The sequence below is a fragment of the Sinocyclocheilus grahami genome, unplaced genomic scaffold, assembly GCF_001515645.1.
Source record: "Sinocyclocheilus grahami isolate Dianchi unplaced genomic scaffold, SAMN03320097.WGS_v1.1 scaffold110.1, whole genome shotgun sequence".
In the NCBI taxonomy this organism is placed as follows: Eukaryota; Metazoa; Chordata; class Actinopteri; order Cypriniformes; family Cyprinidae; genus Sinocyclocheilus; species Sinocyclocheilus grahami.
This window is the reverse complement of record NW_015505289.1, coordinates 1,526,510-1,549,230: the sequence shown is the minus strand read 5'-3', so window position 1 is coordinate 1,549,230 and position 22,721 is coordinate 1,526,510. Positions and strand designations below refer to the sequence as shown.

At 36.5% G+C, this 22,721-nt stretch overlaps 1 protein-coding gene across 9 annotated transcripts in view; it reads left to right on the top strand.

Annotated features, from left to right (window-relative positions):
• The window catches only part of LOC107588949 (calcium/calmodulin-dependent protein kinase type II subunit beta-like), a 78,152-nt gene extending 55,431 nt beyond the window's left edge, over nt 1-22,721 (top strand). For 4 of the 9 annotated variants that reach the window (XM_016277215.1, XM_016277213.1, XM_016277221.1 and 1 more), the window contains 7 exons: nt 2,507-2,575; nt 4,291-4,335; nt 9,436-9,484; nt 15,757-15,832; nt 16,064-16,158; nt 16,278-16,512; nt 21,653-22,721. In XM_016277215.1, coding sequence (XP_016132701.1) covers nt 2,507-2,575; nt 4,291-4,335; nt 9,436-9,484; nt 15,757-15,832; nt 16,064-16,158; nt 16,278-16,510 — 567 coding nt within the window. In that variant the 3' untranslated portion in view covers nt 16,511-16,512; nt 21,653-22,721. The remainder of the gene's footprint in view (nt 1-2,506; nt 2,576-4,290; nt 4,336-9,435; nt 9,485-15,756; nt 15,833-16,063; nt 16,159-16,277; nt 16,513-21,652) is intronic. The other 5 variants (XM_016277217.1, XM_016277216.1, XM_016277222.1 and 2 more) reach the window with 2 other exon arrangements.

The window sequence follows — 22,721 nt, the reverse complement described above, 5'->3', positions numbered from 1 at the left end:
CTCTCGCTCCAGGAATAGCTGGCGGTTTGAACCCAGGGAGCCGGGAGACAGAAATAGATGCTTCCACTGCGCCTCACTCATTGCTTAGCAACTGGCTCGCCACACTCCTTCATTCTGACATTTCCCTCTTTTTTTCTACGCTCCAGTATTCTCACTGTCCTGCCTTTTGTGCTGCAGTGTGATGAAGAGCATCACGGCAGGAGGAATTGTGAGGGGACGCGTGGATGAGTGTGATTTAACTCTAGCAGACCCTCACAAACACAAGCTCAGGGCGAAAGAAACAACAGCTGAATAAAGGGACAGGAAGTAGAATTGGAATGACAGGAAGAGGAGTTTACTGAATTGTAATTTAAAGAAATGTAACTTCTCTGTCTCTACCAACCTATCTATCTACCATTTTATCTGTCTGTTGTTCTATCAACATCTATCATTGTATATGTTGATTTATTGATCTATCTCTTGATCTTTCATTCAATCATTCTATTGCTTTGTCTGTCATTCTATCTATCGTTTGTCGTTCTTCCTGTGTTTATTCATTCGGTTATTCATTCTGTCGTTCTTTCCGTCTGTCTGTCTATCTATCTATATATAGCTTGATTAGACATTAGACAAAACCTAAACTTTTTTCTTCCTCTGAAAGTAATTTCGTAACTGTAGAGATACAGGAACAGTCCTGTCAATCCCTGCACTGACTCAATCCCATCAGCAGCTGTGTGTGTGTGTGTGTGTTTACAATAATGTATTAAGATATCTGAGAAGAGAAGGACTTAAAGACTGTTCTGTACGTTAAATCACATCAAGACTCTTTTATCCACCTGACAAACTCACTTTCTTGCCAAAAACCCACACGCGCACCTTCTCTCAACCCTCCTGCCTCTCATACATCTGTGCCATTCTGTGTTTAATGTTCATCTCAGCCTTCATCATAACATGTATTTAACTCTCTCATTCCATCCCTCCATCACCCCCTTTCCACCAAGAAACGGAAATCCAGCTCCACCGTTCAGTACATGGTGAGAATGATGTTTAATCCTAATCTCTTTATCCCTCCATCCCTTTCTCATCGCACTCTTGTTTATCCATTCATTCATTTGCTCATCCTGTTGGGCTTTTATGTCATTTAATGCACAATGTCGAATAAATCTACTCTTCCTCTGTAATGATCGATATTGATTCTTCTCTTGCTCAAATGTCAGGCGGTTGGTTTAAAGGGTCAGATGGCACTAAATGACTCCTCAGACGCAGGTGAGGGTCGTAGTGTTTTGGGATTGACGTTATTAGGGTTGTAGCGAGTCAGTGTTGACTGTTGTTGTGTGTGTTTTAGACTGTGGTACAGAATGTCTTTTGTGTTGGGCTTTTCGTTTTTGCTTCCTTGTGTCTGTCTGCTGTTGTCTGTGAATGTACTCAATGCAGATCCATAAGGACTCTCCTCTAGTTGTGCTTTCCTACTGTGACTTTCTCTAAGAAAACAATTGACCAAGCACGGGTTTTCTGAACTGTTTGCTTTTTATATTTTGTTTGCTTTTATTCAGCCTGTTGGGGAAAAAAGATAGCATCTTAAGATGTAAAAGGTGTTTTTTGCTGGTCCTGGGTGATCTACTAGCTTTTTAACCAGCTTTATCAACACGGCCTACCATGTCAACTTTATCCTAACCATCTGGATTAGACTAGCTTGGACCACATAGAAACCATGTAAAACCAGCTATCAGACACTGGTTTTAACTGGATTTTCCAGCAGTGCAATGCAGTACATTTTCATTATTTAAAAAAACGTTGAATGTTAAAAAAGCGAACCTCACAAAATTTTCAAAGTTCTTAAAAAAACCATGTAAAACCAAGACATTTATATCAATACTGTAATGCAGTACAATATAAATTATTACGTTTTTGTACACCTTGGTAATTAATTTTTTTTTACAACGTGTATAATTTTTACATACAATTTTTGATGATAATCTAATGATAATCACAATTTGAAAATTATGGGAAGTACAAAAACTAAGTTTCATCTATTCTGTTGGTCTAGCGTTCCATCTATTGTTCTATCCGTTGTTCTATTATTAAAATTAATAATTAATGAATCAGTTACTTAACAATATTTATTATTAAATTAATATATAAATTAAAAAATATATATTTTGTTGGTCTATCGTTCCCTTTAATAATTAATGAATCTGTTACTTAATAATATTAATTATTCAATTAATAAATCAATTATTTAAAAAATATTAAAACTGAAAACATCCAGATACATTATGGTAATCAGACATTTTCGGGGATTTGTGCTAAGTTGTCAAATAATTTGATTGCTCCCAACAATAAGCCTAATTTTCTTAAAATTTCTTGTTTTTCTTTGTAATTTTGGACTATTGTGTGTTCAGATGAAACACAGTCCTCTCTCACTGCCAAACACGTTATCACCTCCTGCTCTCTCTCTCTGTTTCTCTCTTTCTCACCCTTAAACACCCACTTGACACCCTTTAACACTGTTTTGTGTTCTGCACAGCCGCAGTCAAACAGTGCCAAAAACAGCATAGTCACCAGTCCCAAAGGAAACGTCCCTTCTCCTGCTCTGGTATTTACCTCCTTGTTCCTCTCTGTTCTCTCTCGCTCCATCTTCTCGTCCGACTCGTCTGTCACTTTGGCTTTCTTCTCCTGTCTCACACGTGTCTGTCTGTGTCAGCGTCTGGCGCGTCTCTGGCCACCTGTCGTAGACGCTGTGTGTCTGTCAGCGACTTGAATCCAAGCGCATCTTCATCTCTGTCATCGAAACAATGTCAATGTTAGGGTGGATGATTTTTATAATCCAGATTTGAAGAATTGTGATGCTTTGAGCATCAGTTAGCTTTGTTTTCACAAAGATGTGTGCTGAGTGTGTGCATGAACATTGTGATTTTTCATTGTTTGGATCAATGGCAGACCAACCAAACTTAGATGTTGGCTCTATGTGTTTCGACTATTTTTGAATCTCATTATGACCGTTATAATGTTTCAGTAAATATGTGTGTTTGTGTGTACGTCTCTGTGCATTTTTGCTTCTTTTTATATAACCTAATGCTGTAAAACCTGATGTACAGACATTATTTATTTTGATTATTTCTGTTATTGTAATTAATCAGGTGTGATGTAAACCAGTGCAATATCATCTAATAAAACCCAGATTTCTTATTGTTAGTTCAAATTTGTTTGAAATAACCGTTCAGAACCTCACAGTTACATTGTTTTATGATTAGATATTGCTCAAGCATTGGCCACTTGAGTCACATTTACAATCTCATTGCATTAGATTGAAAAATTAATTTTATTACTTTGTTTAACTTAAATTATTATTTTATTTAGTTTTTTTATTTTGGATTTTAGTTTAGTTTAGTTTAGTAACTTAATGCAGGGATTTCCAAACTATTTGTCAGCTGATCTAAAATATTTAGTTGATAACTACCCTGAGATTTTAAGTTAATATTTCTATGATTTAACAAAACTTCAAAAGAAGTTTCTATGATTTAACAAAAAAGTTCACAGTTCTCTAACATCAGTTAATAATCACATGATGATTTTGTCTTTTTTAGTACATGTTATTTTTAGAATTATTTAAATTTTTTGTGATTTAATTGATTAGCTTTTCATAAACTCACAAAGTTTCCTTATGGATCCCAGTTTGGGAAACCCTGCCTGATCTAATGCAATGATATTCAGACATATTTTTAAGTGCAACTTAAGTGAATTCAGTTACATTTTTTGACCATTTTGGATGCTTCAGCTGCAGGTTTTCAATATTTTATATTGTTTAAAGAGCAGAACTTCTCTTGAGCTTAAAAAGTATTGTGTTAAAACACATTGTTGTGTTAACACATCGTTAGTAAGAACTATTTTGATATTCTGATAGAGATAATCACATTTTGTTTAGCACATTTCACAGTCCTTTAAGCTTATACCCTGAAACAATATCTTTGTGATTTCTATGCATTTTGTTTTTAAATGAAAGCACTTAGTATTCAAAAGTTCTTTAAAAAGTTGGGATTAGATGCGTTCACATCTTTGGACTGGCTTCAAATGTTGGGTTTTGGCCTTTGGTTGTCCTCTGCTTTTAACCAGAGCGACTAATAACCTCCATCGACTTCCTCTTCCTCTCTCTCTCTCTCTGAGACTGCTCTCTCTCCATCTCTCTTTTTTTTTTTTGACTAACACTTGTTTTATTCTTGCCATCTCTTCACCTCCATCTCATTTTGCTCCTGTTTTTTCCTCACTATCTTGCTGTCTCCTCCTCTTCCTCTTCTCTCTCTTTCTCTTTAGGAGCCTCAGACCACTGTTATCCATAACCCAGTGGATGGGATCAAGGTACATCCTTCTGCACCTCCCTCCGCATCCTCTTCTCTTTCATCCTCCACTTTTCTCTCCTCCTCTCTCTGCATCTGTCGTCTGCTGTCAGTCTCTTGATTCTGTGGTGCGAGTGAGGATGTTGTTTTGGGATTGTGAGTGAGCGTGTAGTCGCATTAGGATGGAAAAGTGTTCGAGTAAGTGTGTGGTGTTTGGTACAGTGGTCAGTGTTATTTGTTGCAGGTAAAACAATGACACAATGTTCTTTTGACCCTTAGTTAGTCAATACACACTAAGCAGAAATTAGTTGAACTTCAACATGAGAGCGCTTTACTTGCAAAATGAAACCGTTTAGTCAACAAGAAAAAAATTGCACTGGTTTTCAAAGGTTTGGGGTTGGTAAGATTTTTTTATGTTTTTGAAAAAAGTCTCATGCTCACTAAAGCTGCACTAAAAGAAACAGTAAAAAAAATACAGTAAAAATAGTACAATTACGAAATATCATTACAATTTGATGTTAAAATATAACACAATATTTTAAAATATAATTTATTTCTGTGAGGCAAAGCTGGATTTTCAGCATCATTCCTCCAGTCTTCAGAAATCATTCTAGTATTCTGATTTGCTTATTATTGTCCATTTTGAAAACCGTTGCTGTGCATAATATTTTTGTGGAAACTGACACATTTTTTTTCTTCCTGACCCCAAACTTTTGAACAGTAGTGTAAACCAGGACTTTTATGCACTGAAAATGAACACACCTTTAAGCTCCACCCCCTTCGGTTACTGTTGCTAACTTGATTGTGAGAAAAATTAGCTCATAAATTGGTAAAAATTGTTTGGATATTGTTCTAATGTGGGTTGGAATGGTGTGACATTGCAAAGCATTTTATCTGCCACTTTTTTTTTTTTTTAAGAAATTGTTAAATTAGGCCATAAACATAATAATAATAAAAAAAAAAAATAAAGATGTGTGCTGAGTGTGTGCATGAACATTGTGATTTTTCATTGTTTGGATCAATGGCAGACCAAACAAACTTAGATGTTGGCTCTATGTGTTTCGACTATTTTTGAATCTCATTATGACCGTTATAATGTTTCAGTAAATATGTGTGTTTGTGTGTACGTCTCTGTGCATTTTTGCTTCTTTTTATATAACCTAATGCTGTAAAACCTGATGTACAGACATTATTTATTTTGATTATTTCTGTTATTGTAATTAATCAGGTGTGATGTAAACCAGTGCAATATCATCTAATAAAACCCAGATTTCTTATTGTTAGTTCAAATTTGTTTGAAATAACCGTTCAGAACCTCACAGTTACATTGTTTTATGATTAGATATTGCTCAAGCATTGGCCACTTGAGTCACATTTACAATCTCATTGCATTAGATTGAAAAATTAATTTTATTACTTTGTTTAACTTAAATTATTATTTTATTTAGTTTTTTTATTTTGGATTTTAGTTTAGTTTAGTTTAGTAACTTAATGCAGGGATTTCCAAACTATTTGTCAGCTGATCTAAAATATTTAGTTGATAACTACCCTGAGATTTTAAGTTAATATTTCTATGATTTAACAAAACTTCAAAAGAAGTTTCTATGATTTAACAAAAAAGTTCACAGTTCTCTAACATCAGTTAATAATCACATGATGATTTTGTCTTTTTTAGTACATGTTATTTTTAGAATTATTTAAATTTTTTGTGATTTAATTGATTAGCTTTTCATAAACTCACAAAGTTTCCTTATGGATCCCAGTTTGGGAAACCCTGCCTGATCTAATGCAATGATATTCAGACATATTTTTAAGTGCAACTTAAGTGAATTCAGTTACATTTTTTGACCATTTTGGATGCTTCAGCTGCAGGTTTTCAATATTTTATATTGTTTAAAGAGCAGAACTTCTCTTGAGCTTAAAAAGTATTGTGTTAAAACACATTGTTGTGTTAACACATCGTTAGTAAGAACTATTTTGATATTCTGATAGAGATAATCACATTTTGTTTAGCACATTTCACAGTCCTTTAAGCTTATACCCTGAAACAATATCTTTGTGATTTCTATGCATTTTGTTTTTAAATGAAAGCACTTAGTATTCAAAAGTTCTTTAAAAAGTTGGGATTAGATGCGTTCACATCTTTGGACTGGCTTCAAATGTTGGGTTTTGGCCTTTGGTTGTCCTCTGCTTTTAACCAGAGCGACTAATAACCTCCATCGACTTCCTCTTCCTCTCTCTCTCTCTCTGAGACTGCTCTCTCTCCATCTCTCTTTTTTTTTTTTGACTAACACTTGTTTTTTTTTTGCCATTTCTTCACCTCCATCTCATTTTGCTCCTGTTTTTTCCTCACTATCTTGCTGTCTCCTCCTCTTCCTCTTCTCTCTCTTTCTCTTTAGGAGCCTCAGACCACTGTTATCCATAACCCAGTGGATGGGATCAAGGTACATCCTTCTGCACCTCCCTCCGCATCCTCTTCTCTTTCATCCTCCACTTTTCTCTCCTCCTCTCTCTGCATCTGTCGTCTGCTGTCAGTCTCTTGATTCTGTGGTGCGAGTGAGGATGTTGTTTTGGGATTGTGAGTGAGCGTGTAGTCGCATTAGGATGGAAAAGTGTTCGAGTAAGTGTGTGGTGTTTGGTACAGTGGTCAGTGTTATTTGTTGCAGGTAAAACAATGACACAATGTTCTTTTGACCCTTAGTTAGTCAATACACACTAAGCAGAAATTAGTTGAACTTCAACATGAGAGCGCTTTACTTGCAAAATGAAACCGTTTAGTCAACAAGAAAAAAATTGCACTGGTTTTCAAAGGTTTGGGGTTGGTAAGATTTTTTTATGTTTTTGAAAAAAGTCTCATGCTCACTAAAGCTGCACTAAAAGAAACAGTAAAAAAAATACAGTAAAAATAGTACAATTACGAAATATCATTACAATTTGATGTTAAAATATAACACAATATTTTAAAATATAATTTATTTCTGTGAGGCAAAGCTGGATTTTCAGCATCATTCCTCCAGTCTTCAGAAATCATTCTAGTATTCTGATTTGCTTATTATTGTCCATTTTGAAAACCGTTGCTGTGCATAATATTTTTGTGGAAACTGACACATTTTTTTTCTTCCTGACCCCAAACTTTTGAACAGTAGTGTAAACCAGGACTTTTATGCACTGAAAATGAACACACCTTTAAGCTCCACCCCCTTCGGTTACTGTTGCTAACTTGATTGTGAGAAAAATTAGCTCATAAATTGGTAAAAATTGTTTGGATATTGTTCTAATGTGGGTTGGAATGGTGTGACATTGCAAAGCATTTTATCTGCCACTTTTTTTTTTTTTTTAAGAAATTGTTAAATTATGCCATAAACATAATAATAATAAAAAAAACATATTGTTGGATAATTTTCATTAAATTGTGTTTGAAACTAACCATAGCTTGTCCGAGAAAAATAGAATGATAAAAAATGTGTCTCCTAAATGCAATGTAAGTTGCTTTGGATAAAAGCATCTCCCAAATATGCTTTTTTTTTTTTTTAAGAAATTGTTAAATTATGCCATAAACATAATAATAATAAAAAAAACATATTGTTGGATAATTTTCATTAAATTGTGTTTGAAACTAACCATAGCTTGTCCGAGAAAAATAGAATGATAAAAAATGTGTCTCCTAAATGCAATGTAAGTTGCTTTGGATAAAAGCATCTCCCAAATATGTAAATTAGAAAATGGCACATGGCAACAGTTACTAAGGTAGGATTGGTCAGTAAGGCGGAGCTTAGCAACAAGTCAGTTGATTGGATCATGAAGTCTGCTGAAAAGGAAAGGGGATTTATTTCCATCAAATAGATAGATTTTTATTATTATTATTAATATTACATGTTGACTTTCAAGGGTGTGATTTAAGAGTCATTATTAATTAAAAAATATTATTTAGCTATTTTCATTGCTAAATAAAATTATTATATTAAACTAAGGGTTATTATAGTTTACTAAAACTAAAAATGAAACTAAAAAAAACAAACATTTTCATTACTTGAAATAAAATAAACATTACCTAAAATAAAATAAAAGTATTGAGATGAAATTTTGTTATTAACCAAATACTTATTTTCCACCATAATTTGCAAATAAATTCTTTAAAAATCCTACAATGTGATTTTCTGGATTTTTTTTTCTCATTTTGTCTCTCATAGTTGAGGTATACCTATGACGAAAATTACAGGCCTCTCTCATCTTTTTAAGTGGGAGAACTTGCACAATTGGTGGCTGACTAAATACTTTTTTTCCCCACTGTATTTCAGCTAGTTGTCAAGGCAACACTTCTCATTTTAATTTAGTTTCACTTGATGTACCAAAATAACAATCACTAAAACTGAAAAAAGCCTACTTAAAATGACCGAAACACGCAACAAAATGACTAAAACTAACTGAAATATTTCATACTGATCATTTTCGTTTCTGCCTTATTAAAGACCACTATTTGAAATCATCCAATCAGACTCTCTCATTTTTACCAAAAATGTTTCCTATCCTGCCTCCATAATGCTCCTCTCCCTCTCTGGCCGCCCGTCCCCCATATGCATGGCCACAGCTGGCTGAAGTCCGCTTGTCTGCAGCTCAGACCCTCAAGGTGCCTTAACTCGCCCACGGGAACCTGTAGAGAGAAATACAAGCAGACGGGGGCTCAGTCATTTGCATTTGTAATACGTCAGAAGCTAAATGTGAGCTATTAAATGCCTCTGTGTGTGTGGGTGGTTACATGCATATGCAGAGGAGAGGGTGCAGGCGGCTGCAGCTGCGTTCTCAATGCTGCCATCTGGGAAAGAGACGTGGAGATGCACAACACAGGAGCTGGGTTTCATTGAATGGCTGTGTTATAGCCTCACCAGGTGGCTGAGCCTGAGATTAAACCTTTGCCCGCGACTGTCTACACTACTGTTGGCAGTGTCAGTCACTTGAAGTAGAATATGTATGACTTCATTTGTGGTGATGATTATCCCATCTGTCTCAGGGGTAGTACTGGTCGTGCTTTATTGGAGTTAGTCGCTGTTTGTTGAATAAATGTGTGTGTGTGTGTTAGTGAAGGTGTGAGATCGGACAATGATTGCTTTTGTCCGTCTTGCAGGAATCTTCAGACAGCAGTAACACCACCATTGAGGATGAAGATGTCAAAGGTGAGCGGATTCTGTTTTTGTTGCATTTTTTTTTTTAAACAATATGATCTGTGGTGATTTTACCAAGGACTTTCCAGTTCTGTAGACATCACCAAGCCCTATAAGGACACTTTTCACAATCCAGTCAATTGCTGATGGATAAAATCAAATGCATTTTTTTTCTACGTCCTGTGTCACTTGGAAATACAGTATCGTTCAAAAGTTTAATGGCAGTATGATTTTTTAAAAATAAATTAATATTTTTATTCATTGCATTAAATCGATCAAAAGTGACTGAAAAATAATGTATAATGTTACAAAAGATTTCAAATAAATGCTGTTCTTTTCAACTTTCTATTCACCAAAGAATCCTTAAAGAAAATGTCTCATGGATTCCACAAACATATGAAGCAGCACAACCGTTTTCAACATTGATAAAAATCAGAAATGTTTCTTGAGCAGCAAATCGGCATGTTAGAATAATTTCTGAAGGATCATGTGACACTGAAGACTGGAGTAATGATGCTGAAAATTCAGCTTTGATCACAGAAATAAATTACATTTTAAAATATAAAAATAGTTATTTTAAATTCTTAAATAATTGTACATTTTTGATCAAATAGATGCAGCCTTGGTGAGCATAAGAGACCTCGTTCAAAGACATTAAAGGGGTCATGAACTGAGAAATCAAAAATTCCTTGATCTTTTGACATTGTACTGTGAAAACACCCTGTAAGTTTCAGAACTCGAAACTTTCTTGTTAGTCTAAAAGCAGCTTATACTGAAGAAAACAGGACAGAAAATAGCCTATTACGTCTAAATTGTTTTTTTGATGTAAAAATCTTGATAACATAATAATTGGACCTCAGTGAACAGTATAAAATAATAAAAATAGGCAGTTCATGACCCCTTTAAAAATCTTACCAACCCCAAACTTCTGAACAGTAGTGTTTATTGTGTAATGTAATTTGCACAGTGCTGTCTCTGGTCTTTGTGCTTTATTAACCATTAGTGCTGTGGTGGTGTTATTAAAGCTTAAGGTTTCTAACAGGAAGACCACTGGAGTTCACAAGTTGCTACAGGTTAACTTAAAGGTGCTGTATGTAATTTTTTGACTGAACTAAAGCATAAAAATAGCATATGTTTGCAGATACTACTGCAATATCCATTTCAAACGTGAGCTATCAATATTACATACTGGATAGTTCACCCCAAAACGAAAATTCAGTCATTTGCTCACCCTCGTGTCATTCCAAACGGTTATGACTTTCTTTCTTCTGTGGAATACAAAGGATATTTTGAAGAATGTGGGTAACCAAACATTTTTGGTTCTGATTGACTTTTTGTATGACGCAAAAGAAGACATTTTGAAGAATGCTGGTAACCAGTTTTGGTTCATTGTATGATCAAAAAATACAGTGGAAGTCAATGGGAACCAGTTTGGTTACCAGTATTCTTCAAAATATCTTATTTTGCCTTCAGCAGAGGGTGTGTAAATGATGACAGAATTTTTACTTTTGGGTGATCTTGCCCTTTAACCACTAATAAGTATGGATAAAAGACTGCAGTATACCTTTAACTGAGAAGTAAATTCAAGTGCCGTGAAAGCATGGTTTTCCTGAAGCCTAGCTGGAAAGGGTTTTTATCACCATGGGAATACCAATAGAGCACTTTCTCTTACTGATCAACTCCCTGCTGTTGTTGCGTGCGCTGCCCAGCTAGGGCTGTTAATGGAATGGCATGCACACATCACTTTGAGACGCATAAGTTTGGATGAATCTCTGTCATCTTGCTCCCGCCATCGGTCATCATTACCCCCTCACCCTCATGTGTAAACAGCCACCAAGCTGACCGACATCCTGGGCTGCGCCCGTAGGGGCTCGGGACCCTCGGCAGTGCCTGATAGTGAAGCAGCTGCCCACTCCACACAATCCCCTCCACAGACCCCCATCATGCAGAGTGAGTATAGCGCCCCCTGCAGACCTAAGCACAGACGCTCATGCACAGGGGCCGTGAACATTTTTGGCTAGCACATTATGTAGTTTTATTGTTTTTGTCATTAAAGTAATTAGTTTTTGACAATGAATTATTTTTAGTATTTTAATCCATTTTAATTGACTTATTAATTTGAATAACTATTAATAACAGTATATTTTAATTATTAACTTTAATATTAAAGTAACTTAATTAAATAATGAATTCAAATAATTTCTTGAAATGTTTTTGTGATAAGTTTGTAAAAATTGTTAATGTTAACAATTGAATAATTAATATTAATTATCTGTTTTAATTTAATTATTTAAAATTTGTAAAAGTTTTATATTTTATATATTTTTTATTTTAAAGTTAAAGCAACTTAATTTAACAATAATAATATTAATAATATATTTTAATTGACTTTATTACTAATTTAATATTTTATTTTTAAATGTAAGTTTTAAATGAAGTAACTTAAAGGCACAATGTCATTTTTTGCCACTAGAGGGTGCGTATTCAAAACAAACATAGAAATAAAGGCGTAGTTTGATGACGCCCTGACTGAGTGTGGAATCATGGGAGTTGTCGTCTTCATTCCCACAGCCGAAGCAATCCGATGGGACTCGGATTCATGTTCAAATCATGTTCATGGATGAGCTAATGTATTAAAGATTTATTAACGTCGTAGTATAAAGCAGGGTGAGGCTGAAAGCCGTCGAAGCAAAACAAGGCCACTGAACGAGCGCAACACACGGCTCAAAAGCAGCGGAACTTTCAGTATGCTACAGTCGACCGCTTCCGTTCCTTCTGGAAAGCTGCGGAAGTAAGCAGCGCTGTTTTATCATACTAGATACATTTGAACGTTCTGTTATAATGCTACTCTGTGCGGTCGTCACCTGTCTAATAATATGCATAGCATATTAAAGCGTATTTGGTGTTTCCATGTTTTCGGAAATCGAGGTGTTATGACGTCATTGGCAGGCGACACAATGACACTATGGACACGGTCCGTGTCGCTAGTTAAAATTGCTTATTTCTCTGGATTTAAACATTCTTCGAGAAACACAAGTCAGCAAAATATATAACACTGTTCTAGTGGTTTTTGGATATTTTAATAAAAAAATCGTACATATTGTGCCTTTAATAGAATAAGTTAATAATGTCCTGAAATACGTTTGGGTAACACTTTATTTTAAGGTGTCCTTATTACACATGTTAGTACTTACTATTATAATCACAGTTATTTATGCATAATTACATGCAAGTAACCCTAAGCCAAACCCTAATCCTAACCCTAACCATAAGTACATGTAGTTAATTCATATTACTCTTAAATGCATAATTACTTAAATAGTACATAGTACTTAAATGCATAATTACACCATAAGTGTAGGAGGACTCCTTAAAATAAAGTGTAACCTACGTTTGTCATTAAAGTAATTACTTTGTAATATATATTCATTTTAATGATTTAATAATTAATAATTCAGTTTATTAAATTAAACGAATAATTCGCTAATTATTAATTAACAAATTAGCATAATAATTTAGTTTCATATTTAATCATATTAGCTATGAATTTATTAATGTAATATTTAATTCATTAAAGAATTAAACGGATCAATTTAATAATTAAATAATTATTAAGCTGTGGGCGACAGTGCTTACTTTGCAATTTGGACAATGTAGTATGCTGTTTACCAAGTTTCCAATAATGGGAGTTAATAAGATATAATGAGTAGTATTCAGCTAGTCATGGGATATATTAAACTGTATGATATTAATATGTCAGGCCCCATGAGCCGACCCCCTCCATGTCTATTAAAACGGCTTTTTCTAGGCCACTGATAAAATTATTAAAGTGAATGTACATGATGTACTGTTACTCATGTCCTTAGGTGTTTAACAGGTAAAACATGCACTTTTAATGTAGGACCCTGTTCATGTGCCGTCTGTTGGCCAAAGTGTTGACCTTTGACCCTTGTTATTGATGCATATCCTGTTCAATCAGACATGACTGCCCCATGCATATTGTTATTTGTCTGATGTTGCTGCCTTTTCATCTCTTCACATGTTGTCCATCTCTGTCTCTTATGGTGGGTTAATGCATTCCTCCCTTTCCCAATCCACTCAGCCCGGTTCACAGATCTGGTGAGCAGTGTGGGGCGCGCACCTGTCCCGCAGCCTCAAACGGAGTCGCCTTCCTCTCGAACCTCTGTCCCCCCTCCCCAAACCTCCTCTCCCCCAACCCTGCCCCCCTCTGTGTCTGTACAGAGTGAGTATATAGTGTGTGTGCTTTAGCATAAGGTCAAGTCCACATTGCACTTTAATGACTTTAAAGGCCTTGATTCATTACAAAATAAAGTTCATCCACTCTTTCCTGTTGGGATCAGAAGGAAGGCGATGCACAACTTGGCACTGCACAGCGTCTAGTTTTCTTCAGAGCCATCTTAATCGTTTGGTTTCTGTGTAGACCTGCATTTTCCTCTTGCGTTATTTACCTACTACATATGCGAATCGGTGGGCGGAGCTTAACAGGCAGTGATGTAGAAGCAGGCGTTGAACTACTTCTGCGGAGGCGGGGTTTAGGCCGATCGGCTTCAATATAAGCTGTTTTTGGACTAACGAGAAAGTTTTGAGTTCTGAAACTTACAGGAGGATTTTATAGTACAATGACCTCTTATATGTCACAAGATCAAGGAAATTTTTCTTTCTCAGTTCATGACCCCTTTAATGGTAAGAATGAAAAAGAACAGTCTGCAGCTGAATTCCTATCAACCCTGTAACCAACATACGACATTCGGAAGTAGCAGGAGGCAGTTTTCCCTGATAAAAATGCAGCATTTAAGCATCTGAAATAACATTTACAGAGTATGGTTTGTGACAGAACTGTGATGCACTTCCATACATATCCGCTTAGAGGAAGTGGGACGTTTATCAAAGCTGAAGCCACAGTCAGAGACTTTAGAGCAGGCCTGCGGTGTCAGATTGACAAGGAGAAACTGAAGGACGTGTCGGGGCCACTAAGCTCCTCTAAAGTGGAGCAGGAAGCTGTGAAGGGAGGGAGAGAGAGAGAGGAAACGAGAAGTAAGCCGTATCTAAGGATCCAGGAATAGCTCAACTAGCTCCATGCAGTTAACAAGGAAAAGACAGAAGAAGACGAGGAGGAGGAAAGTGGTGGAGATGTCGATTAGATGAAGGCAGAGTGTTTTTGGGCATCTGTGCATGTGTAAGCGTACAAACTTAAATCAGAAGAGAGAGTTTAGTCAGAGTATTGAGGAGGAATGGATGAGGGTTTAGACTGAAGATCATGACTGAGAAACTAGGTAAGTCCACAGCAGAGCTGGTGTGTGTTAAACCTCTCTCAGCCTCTCAGGTCTGGAATCAGGAGGACGTGACCTTTCTGACCTCTGCCTGTGTTTCAGAGCGTTAACTCTTGGTTTAGGTTGAAATTTGTCTGTTCATGTCATGTACAACTAAGAGGAACACTTAGCGTTTGGCTCTATCAGTCTATAGTTTTAAAGAATCCATGAATGCACAATTGTCTTTCCTGTGCTGATGTATTTCCTGTAGAGACAGGAAGTTGGGAACATGCTCTACCGCTAAAAAGTTTGGGGTCAGTAAGATTTGAAAAGAAATTCGTCCTTTTATTCAGCAAGGATGCATTAAATGCTTTGACTTTTCTATCCATCAAAGAATCCTGAAAAAAATGTATCATGTTTCCACAAATATATGAAGCAGCAAAACTTTTTTCAACATTGATAATCAGAAATGTTTCTTGAGCAGCAAATCAGCATATTAGAATGATTTCTGAAGGATCATGTGACACTGAAGACTGGAGTAATGATGCTGAAAATTCAGCTTTGATCACAGCAATAAATTACATTTTAAAATGCATTAAAATAGAAAACAGTTATTTTAAATTGTAATAATATTTCACAAATGTTACAGTTTTACTGTATTTTTTTTATCAAATAAATGCAGTATAAGAGATTTATTAAAAAAAAAAAGCTTACTGACACCTAACTAAGATTAATAAAGGCTATGAGATATTGTCCATTTTTATTTGTATTATTATTTTTTATTATTATTATTATGGTCCATTTTAAGCCACTAAGAGACACAAAAGTCACATTTTGATTTTATGGGGTCTTTAATTCACGTCTTTTAACGTAAAGATTAAAATATTCCAATATCTGAAGTAAAAAGTATTTACTTTTTTTTTAATAATCATAATTTTGAGTGGGAAAAAATATTAAACTAAGGTGGGACTACTTAGCATAAACTGTATGTGTGTATTCACCTTTCTCTTACAGCACGCAAACAGGAAATCATTAAGATCACGGAGCAGCTGATAGAAGCCATCAATAATGGGGACTTTGACGCCTATGCGTATGTTACCTTATGCTTTCATGCAAACACAAACCACTTTGGCCCAAAACACGCCATATTGTACAATACAAGAATGCTATAGCAGCCATTAGTGTAAACTGTCTTCTTCTACAGTCAGTTCTACTGTCATGGCGGAGAAACAGTTTAGTTAGAGTAAGATGAAAATAGTTCAACTGTCCATGTTTATAGCTGCTACCTGAATAATAATACACAATGGGACCATTGTAACAGGAAAATATGTGACCCTGGACTGACCTCCTTTGAACCCGAGGCTTTGGGGAACCTAGTTGAGGGAATGGACTTCCATAGATTCTACTTTGAGAACTGTAAGTGTGTTCAACCAGAAAGACTACCATGGTTTAAATCATTGTGTGATATAAATCACAGGAATTATCTGTAGCACCATGCACATGATCTTTCTCCATGTGTTTGTGTTTCTCCTCAGTGCTTTCTAAGAACAGCAAGCCCATCCACACCACCATCCTGAACCCTCACGTGCACCTGATCGGAGAAGAGGCCGCCTGCATCGCCTACATCCGCCTCACCCAGTTTGTGGATGGACAGGGCCGGCCACGCAGCAGCCAGTCGGAGGAGACCCGCGTGTGGCACCGTCGGGACTCCAAATGGCAGAACGTTCATTTCCACTGCTCCGGTGCACCGGCTGCCCCTCTCCAGTGAAGGTGACGCTTTGGAGTTGTCCATTTTCTGCAACTTTTTACTTTTGTTTTCACACTAGAGCTTTTGGTGTGGATTCAAATCTGTTTCACAGTAGAGTTTTGGTTGGTGTCAAGATGGATTCTGGGTTATTATAGTTAACTGAAATGAAAACCATAAAAACATTTTCGTTATCTAAAATAAAATACACATTAACTGAAATAAAATCAAATATTAAAAACATAAACTTATTTGATCTCAGCTTATTGTCAAGGAAACATTTCTCGTTTTCATTTAGTTTAACTTGATGTATTAAAATAACTCAAACTGAAATTTAAAAAAAGCATTATGTAGACATATCAAAAAAGACCAAAAAACAACAAAACTTTAACTAAAATTAAAATAAAACAGAAAATATAAAATAAAAATTCTAAATATTAATAAAAACTATAATATTTCAGTTATACTAAAATAACACATAAGAGCATAAGAAACTTTCAAAAAGAAAGTCTTTCAAAAATATTACTGTCCTCAAACTTTTGAACAGTATTATATTTGTATACAACAAATTCCTTGTTTAAGGTAATTTATATTAATTCAAATAAAATATTCAAATAAATTCATATTATGGCTCATTTCCACTGAGCGGTACTGTATAGTACGGTACACAATTATGTCCGTTTCCACTGTCAGAAGTTGTGAATGGTACCAAAATAGTGTACCATACCACTTTTTTGGTACCCTTCCGTTGAGGTACCTAGCACAGCAAAGGGTACCAAAAGGGTGGAGCTAAACTCACCGCAGAACGTTGATTGGTTGACTAGAATCGTCACTTTTATGTGATACAAGGGGATAAAGCGTCCTTCACTCGTTCCGCTTTGCTGTCCATGAGTGTTGGGCTTATTTGCATCAGAGTGCGCAAGCACAAAAAAATATAACCGCGCGTTTTATATTTTCACACAGACAATAGCCGTTTCTCAATATGCGTTCTTATGGACTTGTGAAACGTCATTGCCCAAAAACCTGCGTAATTTTCTAAATATTAGTTGTTGTGTCATGAAATTTAGTTTTTCAGGTGCGAATGTAATTGTTTAAAACTCAAACATCTGCGGTTTATTTATAAAGATAGCAAATTTTCAAATAGGTGCTATGCCGATTTTGGAGCTCCAGGCGATCAGCGGGCGCTCAGTGCTCATGTATCCACCAAGAGCAGCCTCAACTCGGCTAGTCCTTCCGACATTTGGCGCTGGCTCTGATGTCTCTGTAGTGATTAAACATGAGATACAATTCATTACAATTTCATTTCAATTTTCATCACTTTATTTCCTCTTATACAGTGGGGAAAAAAAGTATTTAGTCAGCCACCAATTGTGCAAGTTCTCCCACTTAAAAAGATGAGAGGCCTGTAATTTTCATCATAGGTATACCTCAACTATGAGAGACAAAATGAGAAAAAAAAATCCAGAAAATCACATTGTAGGATTTTTAAAAGAACTGTAAGTGTGTTCAACCAGAAAGACTACCATGGTTTAAATCATTGTGTGATATAAATCACAGGAATTATCTGTAGCACCATGCACATGATCTTTCTCCATGTGTTTGTGTTTCTCCTCAGTGCTTTCTAAGAACAGCAAGCCCATCCACACCACCATCCTGAACCCTCACGTGCACCTGATCGGAGAAGAGGCCGCCTGCATCGCCTACATCCGCCTCACCCAGTTTGTGGATGGACAGGGCCGGCCACGCAGCAGCCAGTCGGAGGAGACCCGCGTGTGGCACCGTCGGGACTCCAAATGGCAGAACGTTCATTTCCACTGCTCCGGTGCACCGGCTGCCCCTCTCCAGTGAAGGTGACGCTTTGGAGTTGTCCATTTTCTGCAACTTTTTACTTTTGTTTTCACACTAGAGCTTTTGGTGTGGATTCAAATCTGTTTCACAGTAGAGTTTTGGTTGGTGTCAAGATGGATTCTGGGTTATTATAGTTAACTGAAATGAAAACCATAAAAACATTTTCGTTATCTAAAATAAAATACACATTAACTGAAATAAAATCAAATATTAAAAACATAAACTTATTTGATCTCAGCTTATTGTCAAGGAAACATTTCTCGTTTTCATTTAGTTTAACTTGATGTATTAAAATAACTCAAACTGAAATTTAAAAAAAGCATTATGTAGACATATCAAAAAAGACCAAAAAACAACAAAACTTTAACTAAAATTAAAATAAAACAGAAAATATAAAATAAAAATTCTAAATATGAATAAAAACTATAATATTTCAGTTATACTAAAATAACACATAAGAGCATAAGAAACTTTCAAAAAGAAAGTCTTTCAAAAATATTACTGTCCTCAAACTTTTGAACAGTATTATATTTGTATACAACAAATTCCTTGTTTAAGGTAATTTATATTAATTCAAATAAAATATTCAAATAAATTCATATTATGGCTCATTTCCACTGAGCGGTACTGTATAGTACGGTACACAATTATGTCCGTTTCCACTGTCAGAAGTTGTGAATGGTACCAAAATAGTGTACCATACCACTTTTTTGGTACCCTTCCGTTGAGGTACCTAGCACAGCAAAGGGTACCAAAAGGGTGGAGCTAAACTCACCGCAGAACGTTGATTGGTTGACTAGAATCGTCACTTTTATGTGATACAAGGGGATAAAGCGTCCTTCACTCGTTCCGCTTTGCTGTCCATGAGTGTTGGGCTTATTTGCATCAGAGTGCGCAAGCACAAAAAAATATAACCGCGCGTTTTATATTTTCACACAGACAATAGCCGTTTCTCAATATGCGTTCTTATGGACTTGTGAAACGTCATTGCCCAAAAACCTGCGTAATTTTCTAAATATTAGTTGTTGTGTCATGAAATTTAGTTTTTCAGGTGCGAATGTAATTGTTTAAAACTCAAACATCTGCGGTTTATTTATAAAGATAGCAAATTTTCAAATAGGTGCTATGCCGATTTTGGAGCTCCAGGCGATCAGCGGGCGCTCAGTGCTCATGTATCCACCAAGAGCAGCCTCAACTCGGCTAGTCCTTCCGACATTTGGCGCTGGCTCTGATGTCTCTGTAGTGATTAAACATGAGATACAATTCATTACAATTTCATTTCAATTTTCATCACTTTATTTCCTCTTATACAGTGGGGAAAAAAAGTATTTAGTCAGCCACCAATTGTGCAAGTTCTCCCACTTAAAAAGATGAGAGAGGCCTGTAATTTTCATCATAGGTATACCTCAACTATGAGAGACAAAATGAGAAAAAAATTCCAGAAAATCACATTGTAGGATTTTTAAAGAATTATGGTGGAAAATAAGTATTTGGTCAATAACACAATTTCATCTCAATACTTTGTTATATATCCTTTGTTGGCAATGACAGAGGTCAAACTTTTTCTGTAAGTCTTCACAAGGTTTTCACACACTGTTGCTGGTATTCTGGCCCATTCCTCCATGCAGATCTCCTCTAGAGCAGTAATGTTTTGGAGCTGTCGCTGGGCAACACGGATTTTCAACTCCCTCCAAAGATTTTCTATGGGGTTGAGATCTGGAGACTGGCTAGGCCACTCCAGGACCTTGAAATGCTTCTTACGAAGCCACTCCTTCGTTGCCCGGGCGGTGTGTTTGGGATCATTGTCATGCTGAAAGACCCAGCCACGTTTCATCTTCAGTGCCCTTGCTGATGGAAGGAGGTTTTCACTCAAAATCTCACGATACATGGCCCCATTCATTCTTTCGTTTACACGGATCAGTCGTCTGGTCCCTTTGCAGAAAAACAGCCCCAAAGCATGATGTTTCCACCCCCATGCTTCATAGTAGGTATGGTGTTCTTTGGATGCAACTCAGCATTCTTTCTCCTCCAAACATGACAAGTTGAGTTTTTACCAAAAAGTTCTATTTTGGTTTCATCTGACCATATGACATTCTCCCAATTCTCTTCTGGATCATCCAAATGCTCTCTAGCAAACTTTAGACGGGCCTGGACATGTACTGGCTTAAGCAGGGGGACACGTCTGTCACTGCAGGATTTGAGTCCCTGGCGGTGCAGTGTGTTACTGATGGTAGCCTTTGTTACTTTGGTCCCAGCTCTCTGCAGGTCATTCACTAGGTCCCCCGTGTGGTTCTGGGATTTTTGCTCACAGTTCTTGTGATCATTTTGACCCCACGGGGTGAGATCTTGCGTGGAGCCCCAGATCGAGGTAGCTTATCAGTGGTCTTGTATGTCTTCCATTTTTTAATAATTGCTCCCACAGTTGATTTCTTCACACCAAGTTGCTTACCTATTGCAGATTCAGTCTTCTCAGCCTGGTGCAGGTCTACAATTTTGTTTCTGGTGTCCTTTGACAGCTCTTTGGTCTTGGCTATGGTGGAGTTTGGAGTGTGACTGTTTGAGGTTGTGGACAGGTGTCTTTTATACTGATAACGAGTTCAAACAGATGCCATTAATACAGGTAACGAGTGGAGGACAGAGGAGCCTCTTAAAGAAGAAGTTACAGGTCTGTGAGAGCCAGAAATCTTGCTTGTTTGTAGGTGACCAAATACTTATTTTACCGAGGAATTTACCAATTAATTCTTTAAAAATCCTACAATGTGATTTTCTGGATTTTTTTTCTCATTTTGTCTCTCATAGTTGAGGTATACCTATGATGAAAATTACAGGCCTCTCTCATCTTTTTAAGTGGGAGAACTTGCACAATTGGTGGCTGACTAAATACTTTTTTGCCCCACTGTATAAGCCTCTTATACTTTGTACTTATACTTTTATAATGGCTATTATTGTTCATTAAAACTGACATTTAACAAAAAGAGGCAGAGTTGTGCGATCGCTACATTCCGGCATACACCACGCCTATCAAGAAGGGTACTATTGGCAGTGGAAACGCAAGCCTGATCCGGGTTACCCGTACCGAATCGTACTGTACTGAACTATACTGTACCGTACCGCTCGGTGGAAACGAGCCATTAATTATATTATAATTGTTAATATAATTAATAAGCATTAATAAAAACATAAAATAATATTTAAATAGTTATTTTAGTTAATTTTTTTTACATATTTTTAAATGTATGTATATTTAATTTATTTTTAGAACATTCACTCCAGTGTGAGCTGATTTAAAAACAGCATTTCTGTGTTTTTGTATTTCAGAGTGGCCCTGAAACAGATACATTAGATGCGAGTGACATGGAGGACTGATAGGTCCAGCGTCGGAGCGCTCCGAAACCTCCAGCCTTCCAACGCTGGACACAGCCGTCCTCCCCTGCATGCAAACCGACAGTTATCTCTCTACCTGCTGGGCTGCTCTCAACACAGCATCCAGAACCCCCCTCACCTCCGACTCCACCCAGCACGCTCCCGAACGTCTTTATGCCAAGACTCCCTCCCGACGCAAGAGCAGCACTGCAAATATTAATCATCGAGAGCAATCATAGACTCCAGGTTCCCGTCTAGAGTTATAATAACCCGCACGATTGCCTTTGCGCTCGTCTTCATTGGCCTTATGCCCCCTGTGCCCAGGTACTCCCAAATACAGTAGATCATGTTTTAATAAAAATATCATTATTATTATTGTATTTATTGTTATTGTTACTACTATTGATTATATATGATTATTACTTCCGTCAGGATTCGAAGTATTGCTGTTGTTCTTGAGATTGTATATTTGATGGTAAAATTATCTAATAACTCTTTTTTTGTAAGCATGGATTTTAAGTATTTTTTGGTGTTCAAATAATCTGAAGTCTATCTAAAAGGAGCAGCACACACATGGTTTTAAGATTCAAAACTCACGGCGAGCAGTTTTTCTGTCACCGTGATCAGTGTTTGTATTATCAGGTCACCAATCAGATCTCTTGGAGGCAGCTGACATCATCACATCATTGAGATTCGCCTCGTATATCTGCAGGTTGCCAAGTTGAATTCCTTCAAAAGGAGCTTTTTGTCTCTAAATCAGAGCATAATCTCATGTATTGGCCCTTGATGACCAGCAGCTGATGTGTCCTTCTTATTGACAATCAATGCTGATCTGGTTTTATGTGAGTTTTGGTGGTCTGTGAGACTAGGAATGTCTGTTGAAGCTTGTCTTCTTTTTCTCAAGGGATCTAGTAGGATGATTCAAGAGAGTACAGTATGTTGTTTTTAAGGGCCTTTATTATAAAGCAGCAGGATATTTACCGCTGTTCGCTGGCCAAGTGTGTTCAAGATTTAAATAGCCATT